Source organism: Parambassis ranga, chromosome 22 (assembly GCF_900634625.1).
Source record: "Parambassis ranga chromosome 22, fParRan2.1, whole genome shotgun sequence".
Lineage (NCBI taxonomy): Eukaryota > Metazoa > Chordata > Actinopteri > Ambassidae > Parambassis > Parambassis ranga.
Genome location: NC_041042.1, coordinates 7,367,967 through 7,388,559, shown reverse-complemented (window position 1 = coordinate 7,388,559; position 20,593 = coordinate 7,367,967). Strand labels below are relative to the sequence as shown.

General features: G+C 45.1%; 1 protein-coding gene and 2 pseudogenes across 1 annotated transcript; all 3 read left to right on the top strand.

The window, feature by feature from the left end:
* Nucleotides 1-14,386: 14,386 nt before the first annotated feature.
* The window catches only part of LOC114427185 (inverted formin-2-like), a 50,045-nt pseudogene continuing 43,838 nt past the window's right edge, over nt 14,387-20,593 (top strand).
* On the top strand, nt 16,638-17,331 carry LOC114427775 (inverted formin-2-like). Its single transcript, XM_028395991.1, has 2 exons — nt 16,638-17,021; nt 17,192-17,331. Exons 1-2 carry the CDS (start codon nt 16,772-16,774, stop codon nt 17,329-17,331), a joined length of 390 nt encoding a protein of 129 aa, XP_028251792.1. The 5' UTR covers nt 16,638-16,771.
* LOC114427774 (inverted formin-2-like) lies at nt 17,450-19,497 on the top strand (annotated as a pseudogene).

The window sequence follows — 20,593 nt, the reverse complement described above, 5'->3', positions numbered from 1 at the left end:
TGACTGTCGGACTCTTCAGACACTACATGGCTTGGCCAAGGGGGACTAGACTGACAGTGGTGCTATGACTGTGCAACTGTTTCAACTCCAGTGCTCCTTAACTAGCCCTGATCTCTCTCTGATAACCATCATACTCACGGAACTTCATGAAAAGTCCACTCAGGAAGAGGCTTACATTTCAAATGCAAGAACCGTGTGGGTCAGGGCAGCGTTTGACACATTTGAGCCACATCCTCATTTAGTTTTCAGTGTGCTTTGCCAGTCTACAGTACCCTCTATGGCATGGCCAGCTGCCTTACAGTATAATCCAACAGTCAACTGTATTTCCCTTGTGTTTGTAGCATAAAGTCTTCGCTGGAGACATGAGGATGCTTCACTGAAATACTTGAGAAGGACAACGTCTTTACATCCTTTGCTCTGCCAAATAAATGGCTCATTATTAAGCCTTAGTCCAGTCCTAGTCTTGTCGTCACCGCCTAAATGCCTGGAGCCCCCTGTCAGATGTCAGAACAAATTACACACAATATGTATCGTTACTTTTGTTTTGTTTGTTGCACTAACGACACATTGTGTGCGTAGTTATCCAACAAACACACAAAAGTACAAGTAAATTTGTTCTGGGGGTGGCTATGCATGGTGCCTATGCTCTTATTTTGAAAGGTGCATAGGGCTTCAGGTGTCTGTGGCTCATCAGTGTAATCAAACATAGCTTTAAACCTATTGCTCTATTTATACTTATTATACAGCTTATTCCATACATGTGGCTTGTTTGTTTTATAAGCACGTTCCCATTACTTTCTGTGCATGGTATCGACAGTAGGAGTAGTCTCGGAATGTGACGATCTGCGGAGGCCAACACCAAGAACATCTGGTTACCTGGAATGCAACAAAGTAAACTGGAAACACTGTTCGGTCTCTACTTTTCTAGCAGTGTCAGTCTTTCTGAAGAAGACAACACAAACAAGAAGCCTTTCTGATTTCTCCTCCAGCGTGAAGGAGGCAAAGCAAAGATACATGATGATAAAACATCATAACATGTAAATCAGACTGACGAAGAGAGAATATTACCATGGGAACAGATAACAGAGAGTAGAATCAGCGACACCTGCTGGATGAAACATGGCGGCACACAAACAAAGCTGTATCCAGTTCACAAAACGCACACCTGAAGAAGAAAACATAGAAGTCGCCTTCATTCCTTTGGAAAATTGTGAAAATTAAAGTCAATAGTCATTCTCTGCAGCACCGCATGTCGTGTGGCACGAGAAACGAAAACTATGTATGGTTGTATGTTAAGTATGGAGACATTAGGTTCTTTAGCTCATACATCAAAAGATTAAACAACACTGCCCCCTCCAGCAATGCGAAGAAGCAAGGTGTGTGGAGGCGGAGGGGTCTGAGCTACGGGAGCTGGGGAGGACGGAAAGGCGTATGTGCCAAAAGGTTTTAAAACACCAGATGTCGCTTTTGGCAATACAATGACGTGACCTCAGGTCAACCTGGGACATGTTACCACATATTCCGTCTTTGTAGCCTATTGAGAGCACGAATGCAAATATGAAACAGAAAAAAGGCAGGTGATTGGAAAGAAAAGTGTATTATCTATACTGTGAGGATTATTATACAGCAGAGAAATGGAAGAGGTAGATCAAAGCACATAAAAGGACACACAGATGGAAGGTAACATGCAACACTGGCTCATGAACCAGCCTGGGACCCTGCCGTTGGCTTATTTTCTTTGCCTTTCCCACCTTCTTTCTTCACATCTGACTAATCACATTTGAGTGGACAAAGACACATGTTGAAGACAAATATCTTCTTATCTCCACAGTGCAGCTTCCTTCACCAGTGCTACACACTGCCTGCAAACACACTCCAGGTGGGGCTAAAAAGGGTTAAGTGAAGCCAATGATACTGTGGGTGTGTGTGTGTGTGTGTGTGTGGTGTGTGTGTGTGTTTGTGGTGTGTGTGTGTGTGTGTGTGTGTGTGTGTGTGTGTGTGTGTCAGTGTGTGTGTGTGTTAGTGTGTGTGTCTTTGTGTGTGTGTCAGTGTGTGTGTGTGTGTGTGTGTCAGTGGTGTGTCAGTGTGTGTGTGTACATGTATCAGTGATGATCAGAAGGATTCTGCTGATTCATCCAGAGGAATCTTTCCTCGGACGTCCTGGATGAAAAAGGCCTCTGAGCTTATTGAAGGAAGTGAAGATGGACTCACCAGAAACACGGTGCTCCAGACCGCCGAGCAGAACTCCAGCCCCCGGACCAGCGCTAGAAGATGGACGTTGATAAATCATTACGTCAACCCTTGAAAGTAACTAGTACTCTGAGTACTTTTTGGGGAGAGTATTCTGTACTTTTACTGAAGTACTTTTTAACATCAGTACCTGCACAAGTGTGTTTTTACAAAGATATCTGCACGCTCTGAATGTCCGAGCTCTGACAACAACACATGAACCTTCAACACTGACAGCACTTCACCCTCTGTACACAGACCTGCACATCAGCTCATTTTGCTTATTGGATTTCTTGGTTTATTCTTATTTGTGTTGATTCTTGCTCTGTTTCTTTGATCTTAGTTATGTTGTGGACAAAGTCATGTGAAGGGAGCTGGCACAGTCAGAGGGTCAGTGCTCTGCGTGACCTCTGCTGTGCATTTGACAATGAACGTCTTGGATCTTGAATCTTGAATGGATCCACATTAGCAAAGGAGGTCGGTGCTGGATCAGCGCGGTCCGTCCTTCTTCTCTGCTGATAAAGAGGGAACTAGTGGCTGAGCAAGTTATGGGGCGGAGATCATTAGAACGTTAGAAAACGCCGTATGGTGTATGACCAAGCGGCAACCTTCGGGGCTCAGACCTGAAGCCCATGCGGAAGTGTCAAAACCTGTAGTTCACGCTGCAACCACTGGGGGCTGGCTCCAGCAGCGAGTCATTTCCCATAGACTCCCATGTTAAAATGGCCGACTTCACAGCAGAAAAAAACATGTTTACAGCCTGGTACCAAAACCGCTCTGGTCTCAGATGATAGGTTCTCTTCTAGTGTCAGTTGTAGGGGGGGTGAATTTTTTTACAACTCACTGGTTTCAGTTGTATTCTGACTTAAAATTACGCAATAATTATGGGCGTTGCCGCTTGAGTGACAGACGTATCACAACGTGAGTTTCCTGCTTCCACGATCGCCCGCCCCCTAAACCCCGCTCGTGCCCCCCCCCTTTTTGTCCATATTTGGAGTTTTGGCGGACATGACGCTGCCAACATGGCGGCGGTCATCAACGACCTGGAACCTCCCACCGAGCCTCAGAACGGCTCTTCAGAAACAAAAGGATGACGTCACAAAGCTCTGTCCATAGTTTTTACTGTCAATGTGTATGACGTAAAAAACAACGTTTTAAGTGCTGGCGAAATGTGACATGAATGGCTTGCGATACTAATTCGACAAGTTCCGTGACGTCTCCACCTCCCTCTGTTCCTCCACAGGCTCCAAACCGTTTCCTCCGTGCGTTTGATTTCTTCTTCGTCTTCTGCACAAACGTAGTGTAGTAACATGTAGCGCCCCCTTTTGGTGTGGAGTTTGAGTTGCAGTATTTGATCTGGGGTTAGAGCTTCAGTATATTTAAATAAGCATATCAAAGAATGAATAAATGGCAATATATATATTGGAAGTATATCATAAATAAATAATACAGTCATAGTCAAACATGTGTTTAAGATGATAACTTCACTTGTGAATAACAATAACTTTGCAGCTGTTTGTGCACCTTTGTAAGCGCCTCCCATTAACACATCATTGACACTGCAACTATTAAAAGCCGTACACAAGCATGGTGCAGCCTGCACATTCAAATGGTTGTTACAGTGTTTCCAGAAAGAAATCTATGACACTGTACTGTAAGTATAATACTTTGTATTTTTTTACAAACACATATTTTAACATCTCACTTTGTACAAATGAAGATGTGTTCTTGAATGGTTTGGTTCTGTAAATTTGAAAGTGAGTAACAAAAAGATCAGGTCAAGTAAACAAGGTCAAGTCAAGTTTATTTATAAAGCACATTTAAAAAACAACAAAGTGCTGCAGACAGGAGTCAGTCATGTATGAATAACATCAAAGTAAAATAATCAAAGTACAGGAAACAAGATAAAACCTGCATAAAAGTGGTAAAAGCCAAGGTGAACAATGTGAACTAACAGTATGGCTATAAACTGACATGACAGACCCACAATGACCAGAACAGAACATGAGTGGGGACTGTAGCTGCAAACATAGACCTGATATGAAAGAGTGGAACTGAAAGAATGAAGCAAACACATGGAGAGTGGAGTCGAACCACCAACCTTCCGGTTACGGGAAAACCCTGGTATACCGCTGCGCCACTGCTGCCCACAATCAACACACAGGTCAGTGATGACATTCGCCTGCGAACCACCTCTGAATGAAGTTCACTGTTACGTTTCTCGAGCTCATCAATGTATATCTGAACGCTTTCTCTTGCTTCCTGCTCACGTTTTCAGCTGATCTTCAAAGGAGGACCTGTCCTCTGACAGTGGTTTATCTCACTGTCTTTTTCCTGGACGGTCTTGTTGGCCTTCTGTAGGTCACTCCTCAGAGTGCAGACCTCGTTGGCCAGCTCCTCACACTTGGAAGAACACTGGGTAAGTTCTTCGGCAGCCTTTCTGAGGTTTTCGTTTTCTGTTGTGAGCTGTTCACACTTTACCCCTAACTCTAGAGTCTCCTTTTGCTGCTGCGTCAGAGACTGGTGTAAACATTTCAGTGTTTGCTCAAACTCCAGGTCCTTTTTCTCCAACTGTCGACCTTGGCCTTGCTCTTGGCCAGTTGGTTGCAGACATCAATGTGTTCAACAGACAGGTCAGTGATTAAATTCACCTGAGAACCACCTCTGAATGAATCGCTTTACGTTTCTCGACCCATCAAGGTCTATCTGAACGCTTTCTCTTGCTTCCTGCTCACGTTTCAGCTGATCTTCTAAGGAGGACCTGTCCTCTGACAGTTGGTTTATCTCACTGTTTTTTTCCTGGACGGTCTTGTTGGCCTTCTGTAGGTCACTCCTCAGAGTGCAGACCTCGTTGGCCAGCTCCTCACACTGGGTAAGTTCTTCGGCAGCCTTTCTGAGGTTTTCGTTTCTTTTGTGAGGACGGTCCCCTTGGCTTTTTTCGGTCTAGTGATCAAGCCAACTGATTCCACAATAAACTGCTTCAACGTTTGTCCTTTCTTCTCGCGCTTGTCTTGTTCTTGCCGCTCTTTCTTCTCTCTTTCCTCTCGTTCTTGGCGCTCTTTCTTCTCACGCTTGTCTCGTTCTTGGCGCTCTTTCTTCTCACGCTTGTCTCGTTCTTGGCGCTCTTTCTTGTCACGCTTCTCTCGTTCTTGGCGCTCTTTCTTCTCAGGCTTCTCTTCGTGTTTTCTGTCTGAAGGCTTCGGTTTGGACAAAAACAGCAGTTTCCATCCATCCATCTTCTGTTAACCCTCTTGTCCTGCAGTGCAGGGTCACGGGGGGGCTGGAGGCGGAGGAGGTGAGAGGCGGGGTATACCCTGTGGGGACACGACACACCCTGCATGGAAACATTGGAAATGCATTAGGAGGGGGACAGAGAGAGCTATACAGTTGATAACCATTCAGGTGCCAGGATACAGGCAGGCAGGCAGGGCTGTTACCATGGTGACAGGCTGACACACAGGAAGCACACAAAGCAGCCATGTTTGTAGTCTTTATCAGACTTTAAGCATTGTATCTGTCATATTGATCGTCCTTCAGCTGTATACTACTTTTCCACATTCACATCACGCAGCCTGAGCTTCTTATAAGTTTATGGTATTATTCCAGCCTCAGACCTTTCATATGGTGTATTCACAGGCTGGTTTTTAATTAGTTTGATTGCCGTTGCTAGGCGATTCCTCTGATTCTCCAGCAATTCAGAGCAATCCTTCACATCAGCATTCAAAGCAACAATTCAGCTGCAGCAATCAAACTTGCATTTTCTTCAGGAAAAGCCCTTTTCTAGTTCCAGCCTGTAACCCTTCTCCTCATGTCCATCGCAGATATGGCGAACAACAGATCATCAGCCAAATAAAACCATCTACTGTAACTTTGAGTAGACAACAGCTTCCTCCCAGCGTTTTCTTTAAGTTGAGTCTAACATCAATGTAACGTCACAGAGAGCTCCACCGTCTCTACAGTCCCTGGGTTTACACTCTCTGGTCTCGCTATCACACAGAATGGAGTTCGCCCAATAGCACAGACACACACACACACACACGGCATGTGCGTAAATGCGCACGACTCTCTCCCTTCTCTCTTGAATAAACGCGATGAAGTTGCACTTATCACTCTACTGTTGGTACTCACCACGAATCTGACTGTATGAAGAAACCTGTTGCTGAGATGTTAGCCTCCTCTGCAGCTGTGTCTCCTTCTTCCTCTCTGATCCTTCTGTAATCAGCTTGAGATTATTCTCCGTTAGGACGCCTATTGCTTTGCACTTCAGGCAGGTTTGTTTCCACAAGCTCCCCAAAATATCCTGCTGTGTCTGAAACTGTTCACAAACACCTTTATTGCGCAGAGTCGAACAACAACTAAAGCTCTGAGCTGCGCTCTCACTCCTACAACGGTCTGAGTAGGACCTGCCTTTGATCAGGTTGCCATGGATTTTCAAAGGTCAAAGGTTGATCTTTGAATATCCATGGCAACCGGTATGTTTACCTGTATCCGCTCTCTCTGTCCCCTCCTAATGCATTTCCAATGTAAAAACACCCTCTAAAAATCAGCCATTCAACTTTCACCGTGTTCATCTCACAGAGCACGTTCCTGCTCAACTTATAGTTTTTTTCAAAAAATTAGTTTTCCAAATATTAAGCAGTTTCTGCATCATTTCTAACATGGGAGTCTCTAGGAGCCCTTCAACGAGGCTCATGTGCCAAATGTATCTGCTCCTACAGACTCCAGTTCAGTCTTAAAACGCTCATCACATGCTGCTCAAACTTGTATTCAGAAGTTTCTAATTCCGGATCGTCTCCACGCGCCAGGCTCTCAAAGTTGGAGTGGTGTTTGAGGTCTCCTCTGCTGTTACCATGGTGACAGGCTGACACACAGAGGCACGCACAGCTCTGAACCGCTCTGATTCTCCATCAGTTCAGATCAATCCTTCACATCAGCAGTAAAGCAGCGCTTCAGCTGCAGCACTTTTTCTACTTATGACCCCGGTTTATACCGCAGCGTGGAATCTCTGCTCGTACATGTCTGTGGCTGTTTCTCCGCCGGTAGCGATGTGAAATCAGCGAGTTTTATTCTGGTGACTGACTTCCTGTCTGCTCGATGTAGTCGGTGCAAACAGACGCAGATGTACATGTACGAGCAGAGATTCCGTTTGAAAAGTAGAGAAGCAGCTTTAATATGACAGAACATGCGCACAGCGCCGCGCCGCGCTCTCCGTGCGGAATGAATCCGGGCCAAGAGCTTCACCTTTCTAAGTTCTTACCTGTGTTTCAGCAAATGAAGTTCAGAGCGCAGATTCTCCAGCAACTCAGAGAATCCTTCACATCAGCCTTCAGATTCTTTCTGCGTCTTCTTCTGAATAAAATCCTGAAAGTCCTGGAACTTGTCCTGAATCCGGACACTGTCTCTCTGTAGTCAGGGGCGCCCGATAAACATTCAGGGGGACACTTCATGACATGAGGGTGACTTTCAAAGGCATCACAATTCGTGCTGTCATATTTTCAAAAGGCCACGCCCCCTTTCAAAACAATACATAAACCTCATGTAATCTTATGATATATTGTTCATGTTCAGGTTCTCAATCAATCAATCAAGATGGCGCCGGGTACGGACGCCCTGGTGTTTTGGTGCGCTCTGTTTTGTTTGTTTTTGTGCACAAACTGTGTGTCTGCATGCTCTTACACCAGAGAAGAGCTCATGAAGATTTACCATACCTGTGGACTTATCACCAGTTTTTTTAGCATCTGCTGCCGATTTACTACACGTTTTAGTTAAAAAGGTGAGACGCCGGCGCAGAGGGAAGAGAGCTGGTGCGCCTCCGGAGAGTGGGACGCGCACACCGTTACCTGGGATTTTTCTCTCTAACGTCCGCTCACTTAGCAACAAAATGGACGAGCTGACACTGTTGATGGGAAGGAACAGGGACTTTTCTTCATCTTGTGTGTTGTGCTTCACGGAGACCTGGCTTTGTGAACAGATACCGGACTGCGCGCTGCAGCTGGAGGGATCCCAACTCCTCCGAGCGGATCGCCACAGGGAACTCTCCGGTAAAACCAAAGGTGGAGGTGTCTGTTTCTATATCAACAGTGGTTGGTGTACTGATGTGACTGTGATCTCCCAGCACTGCCTCCTGCTCTGGAATACTTCTTCATTCACTGTAAGCCGTTTTACTGTCCACGTGAGTTTGCTTCATTCTGGCCGCTGTTTACATCTCGCCCGGTGCGGACGTGCACGAGGCTCAGCGTGCACTCGCGGATCAGATCCTGTGTTTGGAGCAAACATATCCGGACTCCTTAATTATTGTCCTTGGTGACTTTAATAAAGGAAACCTGAGCAAAGAACTCCCGAAGTACAAACAGCTGATCAAATGCCCGACCAGAGAGGAGAACACACTGGATCACTGTTACACCACAATAAGCGAGGCATATCGCGCAGTGCCCGTGCAGCTCTTGGACTATCTGACCACGTGATGGTCCATCTGATTCCTGCGTACAGACAGAGGCTGAAGCTCTCCAAACCTGTGGTGAGGACATCTAAAAAGTGGACCAGCCAGGCTGTGGAGGAGCTTCGCTCCTGTTTTGAGACAACGGACTGGGAGGTGTTCAGGGCTGCCACTGATAGTCTTGATGAGTATACAGACACTGTGACGTCATATACAGTACTGTGAGGACAGTATTGTGCCAACACGCACCAGGGTGAGTTATAACAATGACAAACCCTGGTTCACAGCTAAACTCAACCTGGCTCTTCACTACATCCTGCAGCATCTGGACTCCCCGGGAACCTATGCTAGGATCCTGTTTGTGGACTTCAGCTCTGCTTTCAACACAATCTGCCCAGCTCTCCTCCAAGACAAGCTGTCCCTGCTGCATGTTCCAGACTCCATCTGCCGGTGGATCACTGACCTCCTGACAGACAGGAGACAGCATGTGAGGCTGGGGGCGAATGTCTCGGAAACAAGGACCATCAGCACCGGTACCCCCCAAGGCTGTGTACTTTCCCCTCTGCTCTTCTCCCTGTACACCAACTGCTGCACCTCCAGTCTGTCAAGCTGATTAAGTTTGCTGACGACACCACCCTCATTGGACTCATCTCAGACGGGGATGAGTCTGCCTACAGGATGGAGGTGGACCGTCTGGTGTCCTGGTGTGCTGACAACAACCTGGAGCTGAATGCCCAGAAGACAGTGGAGATGACAGTAGACTTTCGGAAAGTGCCAGCTCCATCACCCCCCCTCACCCTGACAGACACCCCCATCTCCACAGTGGACTCTTTCCGCTTCCTGGGTACCACCATCACCCAGGACCTCAAGTGGGAGCTCACCATCAGCTCCCTCATCAAAAAGGCCCAGCAGAGGATGTACTTCCTGCGGCAGCTGAGGAAACTCAAGGTGCCAGCCAGGATGATGGTTCAGTTCTACACGGCCATCATTGAGTCCATCCTCACCTCCTCCATCACAGTGTGGTACGCTGGGGCCACTGCCAGGGACAGGCACAGACTGCAGCGTGTTGTGCGCTCTGCTGAGAAGGTGATCGGCTGCAGCCTGCCATCTATCGAGGACCTGTACGTCCCAGGACTCTGAGGCGTGCAGGTCGGATCACAGCTGACCCTTCTCACCCTGGACACGGACTCTTTGAGCCACTCCCCTCAGGCAGGAGGTTACGGTCCATTCGGACCAGAACCTCACGCCACAAGAACAGCTTCTTCCCCTCTGCTGTTGACTGTTAAACTGTAATTAATGCACTGCTCTGCACTGTCTTCAGAAGGTCACTTTAGTATAGTCACTGCACAATGACGACTATTTGCACTGTTTACTCCATCTTGCACTACTTGCACACGAGTACCACACCGATCCATGTGGTACCTGTTACATTATTACATTATTACACTGTTCCATTCGATCATATAAGGGTCTATGTTTACCATTTCATCTGCACAGTATTTTATGTTCTGTTCATTGTATGTCTGTTACGCCATGTCAGTCATGTAAATTTAGCCTTACTGTAGTTTATTTACTTAATTTTATCTTAGTTTTTATCTTATTGCATGTTAATTGTTATATGTTCTTTGTATGCACCATCACTAAGGCAAATTCCTAGTAATGTGAACCCCCTTCACTTACATGGCAATAAACATGATTCTGATTCTGATTCTGATTCTGATCTGATGTTTAAATAAATCATGGACCAGAAGTCTTCTGTCTAAACGCTTCATCTTACTCTGGTTTCCCTCTGAACACAGGCTGTGTTGGAAGAATTCTCGAAGGAACCTGTGTCAGCAGCATGGCCTGCTGGACTTTGTGGAGACAGTCTGTCCATATGTCTTACTATGGACATATATGTGATGTCACTCCGATGATCTCATCCATGATATGTTACTGTGAAGTATGATTGTGCCTGTGCCTGCTCTAAGATGTGAGTATTCTGAGAAGCTGTCTGTTAGATAACAGAGGGTAAAAGACCGCAGGCTGGTTGGAGGCTCATGTTTCCAGAACCAGAACCTGAGCCTATAATGTTTGCAGCAGGTTAGTAGCTCTGCACTTGGTCCACAGACACCTGGCCGTGGTCGTCGTGGTGATAAGGCAGGTGATGGGGGTCATGTAAGCTCCAACCTGGTCATGGTAGGCGTAGTTCAGCTCCCCCAGGTCATCGGTGGGGGTGTGGTCTCTGCCAGCCAGCAGATCGGTCCGTTTCAGAGCGCGGCCTTCTCCAAATGCACGGTACAGATACTCCGCCATGACGAACAGCGCCACCTGCAGAGAGGCGGAAACACTCAGTGTGATGGAGCTAGAGTAACATAAGTTACCGTCCAGACTCACTGTATGAGACAGCCTCTAGTGGACACTGGAGGAACTGCAGTTTATGCTGCTTGGTCTCAGTACCTACCTCAGTACCTCATCTACTAACAGATACAGAGCTGCGCTGATCTTCCTTCTTCTTCACCCTTAATAATATTTATGTCATATAACCACAAACAGGCCGCCATGTTGATTCAAAACCATCCAATCAGAAGCAGACAGGAAGTGCTGACACGTCAAAGTGATCTGCTGGTGACTCAGTGAAGACACACACAAACCCTCAGACTGTGACAAAGGCGTGTTTGCGCCCTCTGCAGGCAGTGCAGTGTTACTACCTGCAGTAACAGCAGGGCGACGTCCATGGCGATGATGGTCAGGGAGTTCTCCTGCAGCCAATCACTGAACGTCTGACTGCAGCCCTGAAAGCCACAAACCCAGCAGCATCATGGGTAAAACATCACAGCACACCAGCGACACGAAACACAGGAGGTTAAGAGTGTGTGTGTGTCAGAGTGTGTGTGTGTATGGGAGGAGAGCGCTCGTCTGGTTGGACTGAAGGACACCTGTTGACAGGAAACAGGAAGTACAGCTGTTCAGCCATATGCAGGTTGGGGGGTTGAATCTGGAATCACTGCTGTAAACACATCCTCAATATCATAACTTCACAGATTGGTCAGGATCCTCTGTTTATCAGAAAGAAGAGGTGGCAGAACGCAACTGACCAATCAGAATCCAGTATTCAGCTCCACTGACCCTGAAGTGGTCTCGGCTCATGTTAAATGACCTCATGCTTATGAATAAAGTGACTGTAAATCAGACTGAACTCTGGGATTATTTCTCTGTAACAGAGCAGCCACAGCAGCTGGCCTGAGAGTCAGTCACAGTGTGTGTGTCAGTGTGTGTGTGTGTCAGTGTGTGTGTGTGTCAGTGTGTGTGTGTGTGTGTGTGTGTGTGTGTGTGTGTGTGTGTGTCATCTGAGCCTCCTGAACACACAGTCAGCTTTTACAGGCACGAACACATCGTGTGTTTAATATCTGGGCAACTAGGCTCCACCTTTGTTTACTTTTAGAGCCTGTGTTTATTAAGTGTTTAGCTTTTCTTAATTGTCTGGCAGACACCTTGTGCCAATTTTAATTGTATAAACAGACAGAAAGCTGAAAAACCAGGTGCTACTGTTGAAACATTTTAACCCCTTACCATTAGTTTTGTGTGGGTGTTTTGGGTTTTTTTTATCTATATTTTTCCCTCTGTGGACTTAGTTCCTGGTATAGTGTCTCAACCGGGGTGACACTTGTTTAAAATCAGTAATTTTTTTAGAATTAAATCACTTTAATTTGAATACGATTATGAAATGTTTTTTTTTAGAAATGAAACAAAAGTTTTCATGTTTTGTATTTCCAGATGTGAATTTTTTTGTTATTTGGAATAATTAGGAATATTAGGAATGAAGAAAAAACTCTTCTTCTCAGGATGCTCCTGCTGACAGATTTATTTATGTATTTGTTTATTTATTTATTTTCTCTCCAGGATGCCTTAGTTGTTACAGCAGCAACCATTACAGGACAAGACAGTACAAATGATCTAATAGAATATGATATCTATGGATGAGGGCAGTATTGCACAGAGAGAAAGTGTATTTCTAGTTTTGGTTATAATGTACAAACATGAAGACGAACAAGATTCAGATGTTCTGAGGATGTAGGTGGCCCTACCGGTGTAGCAGCAGTCCAATGACACACTGATGTTATATGTTGGGACTAAGGGCCTTCTGTAGCGTTTCTTCTTGAACTGGATGCAGCACAGCTGCTGAAGGAGCTACTGACAGTCCCCACCAAGGGTGTGAGGAGTTGGTCTGGATGCTTGATGGTTTGCCTATCAAGCTATTAGAACCATGGAACATTTATTGTGTGGACACACTAGCGCTCCTTTGCTTAACATCCTCCTTTCACCCACTGAGTCCAAAGTACAGCCTTGAACAGAGCCCTTTTGATTAGTTTGTTCTTGTCCCGTTCAGTGATACTTATAATAAACACAGTATAAGTTAATCAGGCAGAAATCACAGATAAGAATGGCCGCCCGGGGTTGAGGGTTGTATAGCTTAAGGCTGACACTGTGTGTATACACAGAACAATAAATGGCAACATGACAATGATGTTGACCTTAACTTTAAAGTGTGTGATTCCATCTGATGTATATCACGATCCTGTTTTACAAGCTCGGCTATTCATGATGAGTTCCTCATATTTGTTCAGCAGCTTTTGTTTGAACAAAGCAGTCTCACGTGTGATCATCCTTTTCTCTGTGAGAGCTTGAAGGCTCAGCTCCATGTCCAAGTCTGTTGCTGTAACTTGAGTTCAGTGGTCTCCTAATAGAAGCATCACACAAAAAACATAAGGGGACCAAGAACAGTAAAACAACATTTTCTTCTTTTTTGGCAGGCTGTTACATCCTAACAAGCTAAATAGCCCAAGGTCAGGAAGGGGATGATAAGAGCTGATGTAGAGTGTCAGAGTTTCGTTGTGCAGCTTTTACCCATCATTATCATTAATGAACTTCAGCAGTGGGTCAAAATGTATTTTGCTGAAAAATAATAAGACAGTAATATATTCTTAAACCCTATGTGAAGTGGGGTAGGTGTCTGTAAATAAAGTCTGGATTCTTGAATCTGAATTTAGGTTAAAAGTCAATGAGAGCACCTCAGAGGGGAAAAAAACAATTACCACACACAGTTCTTTAAGGCAGCAAAAGCTCTTGAAGTCTGGGGCACTGTGCCTTCAGTTTAACCACATTATCTCGGTGTAATCCGATTGCAGCCTGCACTGCATTGTGCTGTCAATAGTCGCTGACTGGTTTGGAGAATTAGTTTATTTCCCTACCAGCAGCTGTATACTGTCCGCCCGAGGTCAGGTCCTGGGCTGATGGGATGGATGAGTGTGGGAGGAGGGCCGCACCAGTAGCTGCACCCAGCATCACAAACAGCTTCAAGTTACAAAAACCGAGAGACATAACCGGAAATGAAGCCTTTCTGGTTTCAAAATAAAACGAATAAAAAAACTTGCGCAAGGCAGCAGAGCAGTGTGGCGGTAAAAGAAGCTTTCAACAGTTATAACTTTAAAATATAAAGCTCTGCATGAAAACTCTCTGAGGGAAAAGTGGATAATAATTTTCAGCAACACCAAGTGCTGCAGCCGTTTGTTCTCTTTTGATCCTGACTTTTTGATAATGTACAAATTTGCGTAACAGATGTTTTATTGTATTTTTAAAAAAATCATCTTTGCAGTTACGCAATGCATTAAGAGGTACTTAATGGCATACTCCTGCGTTTTATTCTGAAAGTTCAGACCGGATGTTTGAGCTTAGAAATACTGCTGCTACTTCACTATAAGTCTGTCACAAGTGAGTGAAAGCTCAGGGGCCGTAGCGATTTGAAAGCTGTATCATGCACATATCACAGGCTTCCAGGATCTGACCCGCCACACGGAGCCGCACATATCAGAGGGTCCATCCACATCTCATCTGTAGTCAGAGAGAGAGAGAAAAAGGTTGCCTGGATGGCTGGGAGGAGCACCTTCACCTGAAGACATCAGAGGACGCGATTCTTCAAGTGTTTATTTCTGGGATAACACCAGGTAAGGCATCATGTAGGTGATTTTATAATGGTGCAGCAGCCACTGAGAAGCGATCATTGGGATTTCTGGCGCCTTGTTTTCCTGCCACAGAGAGGTGACTGTACTGTAGTCCCGTTATGTCTCCTGGAATGTAGAAGGGGGAATCGCAGCGCAAAGTAGCAGAGACGCACTGTTAATGTCGCTGTTTCAGGTGCTTATTAATAACGAGCCAGTGCGTGATGGAGACTGGCAAAGTGACAGCAGTCATGTCGATCCATCCTGGAGGTAGTAACGGGCTGTTCCTGCAAACCTTGCTGCCTTATAGTATGAAGGAGGGAAACATTTAAACTGCGGGATCTTTTTAATGGTTTGGACCATGCGGGCTGTTGATACAGATCCGTTTGGAATTCCTAGAGATAAAGAAAACAATACAGCAATTCATGTACAAAATGTGCTTGTGCAGGCATGCGGGCTTTTCGATCACTCCCTGCAACAGCAGAAAGGGGTGGAGAGGATGTGAGTTAAACGAGCACCAGATGCTCTGTGTTGCAATGAGCATTTTGCAGATACTGCAAAAGGTTTCTAAGTGCGCATAGCACTTCCAAGCAACAAGCAAGTTTTCCAAGATAACTGTTATCTTAGTGTCCGAAGGGTCAAACCTGGTTTGGCAACAAGTATTCTCCTCTGAATCTATTTAAACAATGAGCTTTTGAAATGTATGTAAATCACATGTATTCCCATGCACAAGCTTTCCATATGTCTCAAAGGAAATGACTGATTGGACATGTTCCTAAGTGTTGATGCGGTACAGTGGCAGTGGGCTGCTGTGTGGGCGGCTTTACCAGAGGATGGATGAGTAGGTTTGTCCTGTGTGCAGTGAATCAGCCTGCTATTAGTGGTACATGTGGGAGCTCTGGCAGACAAGGTCGACAAATGAAAGTTGCTTATGTTTGAGGAGGATCGCACAAAGGAATGTGCAAATGCTGCATTCTGATTATGCTGCTTAAGGTTGAACACTCGGAATGAATTCCTCAGTTATAAAACTGAAATTTTGAAAGAGAAACTTCAGCTTGTCTCAGTAGCATGTTTATCATAAGCCATGCTTCCTGTCCCAGGAAAGTCCTTTCCTTCCCTCTGATAAATTCCTGAGCCGTGCTGGGGCGTCACACACCCAGCCTGTTTCTTAGTGTCATAGTCATAACTGAGGATTTGCAGGAATGAGGACCCGTTTGACAAAATTCTCAGACAGTGCATCTTAAGTCACACTATCATCATGTCAAGTGTTCATGACTGTGAATTATCTCCAGATTACAGGCGTCAACTTGCGACTTTTGTTCTCTCCTCCCACTGAAAGTGAAAACACAATCATGTTTTGAAAAGGATTGCTGGGCATCACTCTTATTAGCCTGAAAGGGGGCAGGGGCACATTCCATCTATGAACACAGCTCTTTGAAGAGTATTGAGAAGGCCTATTGTAAAACCCCATTGTCTGGCTGCTCGCTGCCACGGTAACACTCGCACACTGGCAGCAGGACTGAAATGCTGTAGTCATAGCCGACAAGTGTCTTGCCAGAAAATGTGAGAAAAGAAAAGCCTTGTTTTACCTTGACTCAACAGAGTGGATTCAAGTCCAATTTGTCGGATTTTTCACAAGTCATTACTTCTGTTCACTGTGAAATGCTGTTCCTGAAAAGAAAGAGTCCTCCAAGCCATTTGCAAGCTGCTGTGTAGTTTAAAAAGCTCCTAACGTGCAGAAAAAAGCGAGATTGGGGACCTGTGTGCATTTCTTTTTAGTCTGGCTCTTTATATGACCTTTTTCAGAGCATTGTGTTTGTTCATGCTCATCACTCACTGTCACAACCGTGAAAACCGGGAAAACCAGTGTGGATCACTATGAATTGGACGGAGCGGTGGTCAGAGTTCACAAGGCTGTGCAGACTGGCCTGGACCAAGAAGACACAGACAAACCAGAGACAACATAATCCTCTCAGAAGCCAGTGTGTGCTGCTCCTCCACCGCCACCACCACCTCCTCCACCGTTACCTGGAGGGATTGGTGGTCCTCATCCCTTGCCAGGAATGGCGCCACCACCACCTCCCTTACTAGGTATGGGCGCTGGACCCGCACCGCCTCTTTACCAGGTATGGGCGCCGGACCCCCACCGCCTCCGCCTTTACCGGGTATGGGCGCTGGACCCCCACCGCCTCCGCCTTTACCGGGCAAGGACGCTGGACCTCCACCTCCTCCTCCCTTCCCCGGCATGCCACCTCCTCCAGGCATGATTGTGTCTCAGAGCAGCCAGGCGTTGGGGTGCGGTGCACCCACAAAGGCAGGTCGGTGCCCCACCCTGCGGATGAAAAAACTCAACTGGCAGAAACTACGTTCTGTTACTGGTAAGTGGAGATGTTTTGTTTTTCCCAGGTGGTCCTTTCTCCACTCTTGGCTGTTATTTAGTCTGGGCTTTGCAGAGGATTTCCTCATGTTAGAGGATTTGGAATGATGGTGATGACAAATGGAACCACACGAGCTGATGACGGGTTACTTTCTTCCTCTTTTTACACAGATGGTCACTCCATGTGGGCCTCAGTTCAGAAAGAGCCACCTCCTCCCAAGCCGGACTACAGCAGTATCGAACAGCTGTTCTGTCTCCCAGTGACCGAGCACAAAGACAAGGGGGCAGCTGCCTGTCAAGAAGGAGCCTAAAGAGGTGTGCTTGGTCAACACTCGACAGTGCTCCTCAGAGCTGCAGCACTCACAGCTGATTACTGAACAATCAATACATCTATCGTTCCTCTCTTTTTTTCTTATAGATTACTTTATTGATCCAAAGAAAAACTTGAATTTGAACATATTTTTAAAGCAGTTCAAATGGGAGACATCACACTTTATTGTGTTTGTTTCTTTATAGTTTCACATTTTTTTCACTGATCAATACTTTACTTTTATTCTGAGTCCAGCACAAATGAGGAATTTGTAGCCATGATCCAGAATGGTGACCGGACCAAGTTTGATGTAGAGGTGCTAAAACAGCTTCTAAAGCTCTTACCAGAGAAGCATGAGGTTTGTACTATTAACACTTCTGCATCCTTATAAAGAGAGCCTTTCCACCCTCATCAGCCCACTTGAAACTTATTTGAATGTCTGACTCACTGTCTTGATGTAGATTGAAAACTTGAAGTCCTTCCAAGGAGAAAGAGACAAGTTGGCAAATGTTGACCGCTTCTACACCTCCCTTCATAGTGTGTCATGGTAACTGTAGTTATTGTTTATATGCTCTTTATGTGATCCTGTCAATCCAATGCACTTACTTTGCACACTTGCTTGACTCCATAGTTATCAGTTGAGAATGAGTGCATGATGTTGTGTGAGGAGACTGCCTCGGTGTTGGACATGCTCAAACCTAAAGTCAAGCTGGTTGAGGAGGCTTGCCAGTGTAAGTAAATATCAGACCCTCCATCTGTAGTGCACATGCATGCTGTCCTGTATTGTACATATATATATATATATATATATATATATATATATATATATATATATATATTCAACTTAACAATGTTTATGCATTTTTTTCAGCTCTCAGAGTGAGCACACTTATGCCCCGTTTCTGCTCATCCTCGACGTGGGAAATTTTCTCAACTACGTAAGAACCCCTCTCATCTGTCATTTGTTTCTGTCATTTAAACAGAGTTTGCATTTTTAATAGCTGGTTTACTTCCAGGGAAGTCACACAGGGAACGCTGAAGGGTTCAAGCTCAGCTCTCTGCTGAAGCTAACGGAGACCAAGGCCAACAAGAGCCGCATTACGCTGCTTCATCATATCTTGGAGGTACGCTGACTGGCTAACAGCTGCCATAGCTGTATTCCCCCTCCGTCATGAACTTGTTAATTACCAACTGCTTGGCTTGTTTTGCAAAGGAAGCAGAGCGAACCACCCGGAGCTGCTAGCACTGCCAGATGATGTAGAGATATGTGAAAAAGCAGCAGGGTACAGAACTCATTCACATCCCCACAAACAAATGTTTGTTTGTTTTTTATTTGTTGTCAGCAGATTAGTAAAACACAAATGACAATGCACTTTGTTCTCAGAGTTAATCTGGAATCGGTTCAGTTGGAAACCAGTGCCTTACTAAAACGATTGAATGAGACGGCCAAGAAAGTCTCTAACTCTGTGGCAGAAGTGAAGGAGCAGTATGCAAAACTTCTACAGGTAAGATTTTCTCTACTAAATGGATTACTCTGTATTGTTGTGAATTCTCATCTTTTGTCTTCATCTGTCACAGGAAAATCTGCTGGCATGTGAAACTCTGAGTGAGAAATTCACTGAGATTCAGATGAAGCGGAGTGACCTTGCTTCTTTGTGTGAAGACTCTAGTCAGCTGTCACTGGAGGAACTCTTCAGCACCATCAGTACATTCCGAGGTCTTTTCATAAAGGCACTCAAGGTAAGGGTGGCTGTTTAAACATCATGGGACTACATTTTCTACTTGCATGCTTGGTTGTTGAATGTGTGTGGGTGTCGTGTTTTGTATGCAGCATGTGTATCAATGCACTGCAGAAAAACTGAAAGATCTTATTATTTCATATGCTGAAATGATACAGAGAAAAATTGCTGGATTTTGTGCTTGGGCAGTGAGAGACATCCTTTATTTCATAATAACAGGAAAACAAAACCAGGAAAGAACAAGCAGCCAAGGCTGAGAAGAGAAGGAAGCAGCTGGCAGAGGAAGAGTCCAAGAGACAAAAAGGAGAGAATGGAAAAAAATAGTAAGTTATGAATAGCTTGTTCTTTCTCTGTACTGAAAAGTTCTCACAAAGCTGTAATTTTACACTATCTTTGTACTCTTCTTTTTCAGTCAAGAAAGGCTTTGAACCACAGAATGATGGCTGCATCATCGACAACCTTCTGGCGGATATCAGGAAAGGTTTCAACCTAAGAAAGACCCGGCCAAGGTGCGATTTAGGTTCAAGTGCGAAGTCTGTAGGCAAAGAAGCCACCGGAACAGCCACTACTTCCGCTCCCTCCAAACGTCAGAAAGAGGGTCACCAAGTCACAGGAGAAGTGAACGGCTTTAGATCATAGCCTGTGTTTATTAATTAACAGGAAAATGTAACTCTCACGATGGACCAAGAGGTGGTCTCCCCCCTGGTACGCAAAATCTTGTCACTCCAAGGAAGTCTCACTGGGGGCTCGCCATCTCCTTCGTCAAGGAGAACATCTATCCGTAGATTCAGGGATCTCTGAAAAACCTAGCCTGTACAGAACAGGACTATCACTATATAGCTCCATAGAAATCTTGTTTATGGCCATATAAATCTACATATAAATCATATAACTGTCACTGTCACACAATACAATGAATGATAAAATGTGTTTTCCTTCCTAAACTTACATATTATATATGAATATTTTCTAACGTTAATTTTTAACAATTATGAAAGAATTTTCCCATGAGTTATGGTCAGTCCTCTGTCTTTTAGATCATTTGCCTGACAACATCACATCAAACATCCTCAATAAATTGTATGCTCTAAGTACACACACTGTATACTCCATACATGTATATAAATTGAATAGATAGCTTATTTTAACATGAACATTAAATAAAAACCGTGCTATACATCAGAAAATAACATAACATAAGCATATAACAACATTTAGCATCTGAATAAATCTGACCTCATCTGACCTCACGGCAACATGTGACCTGTTATTATGCTTCTGGTGCACACAGTAACAGTAAATCAAGCCGGTTCACTAACAGAGCCATGGGTTTTCCCACCGAGCTCCACACGGACGACAACATGGCTAACTGCATGGCTAACAGCATAGCCGCGCTTACATACGTTCATAAACTCACCAAGACACAGCAGAAAGGGGTGAAACTCCTGCTCCACAGGTTCTTCACTGCCTCTGCCCTTTCACATGAGAGTGGTCGCTGCGTTTACACTCAGTTACTGAATAATT

Excerpts from the sequence above, each read along its gene's own strand:
- LOC114427775 (XM_028395991.1), top strand. The coding sequence starts at position 16,772 with ATGGGCGCCGGACCCCCACCGCCTCCGCCTTTACCGGGTATGGGCGCT. Across the intron at positions 17,022-17,191 it reads GAAACTACGTTCTGTTACTG|ATGGTCACTCCATGTGGGCC; the intron begins GTAAGTGGAGAT and ends CTTTTTACACAG.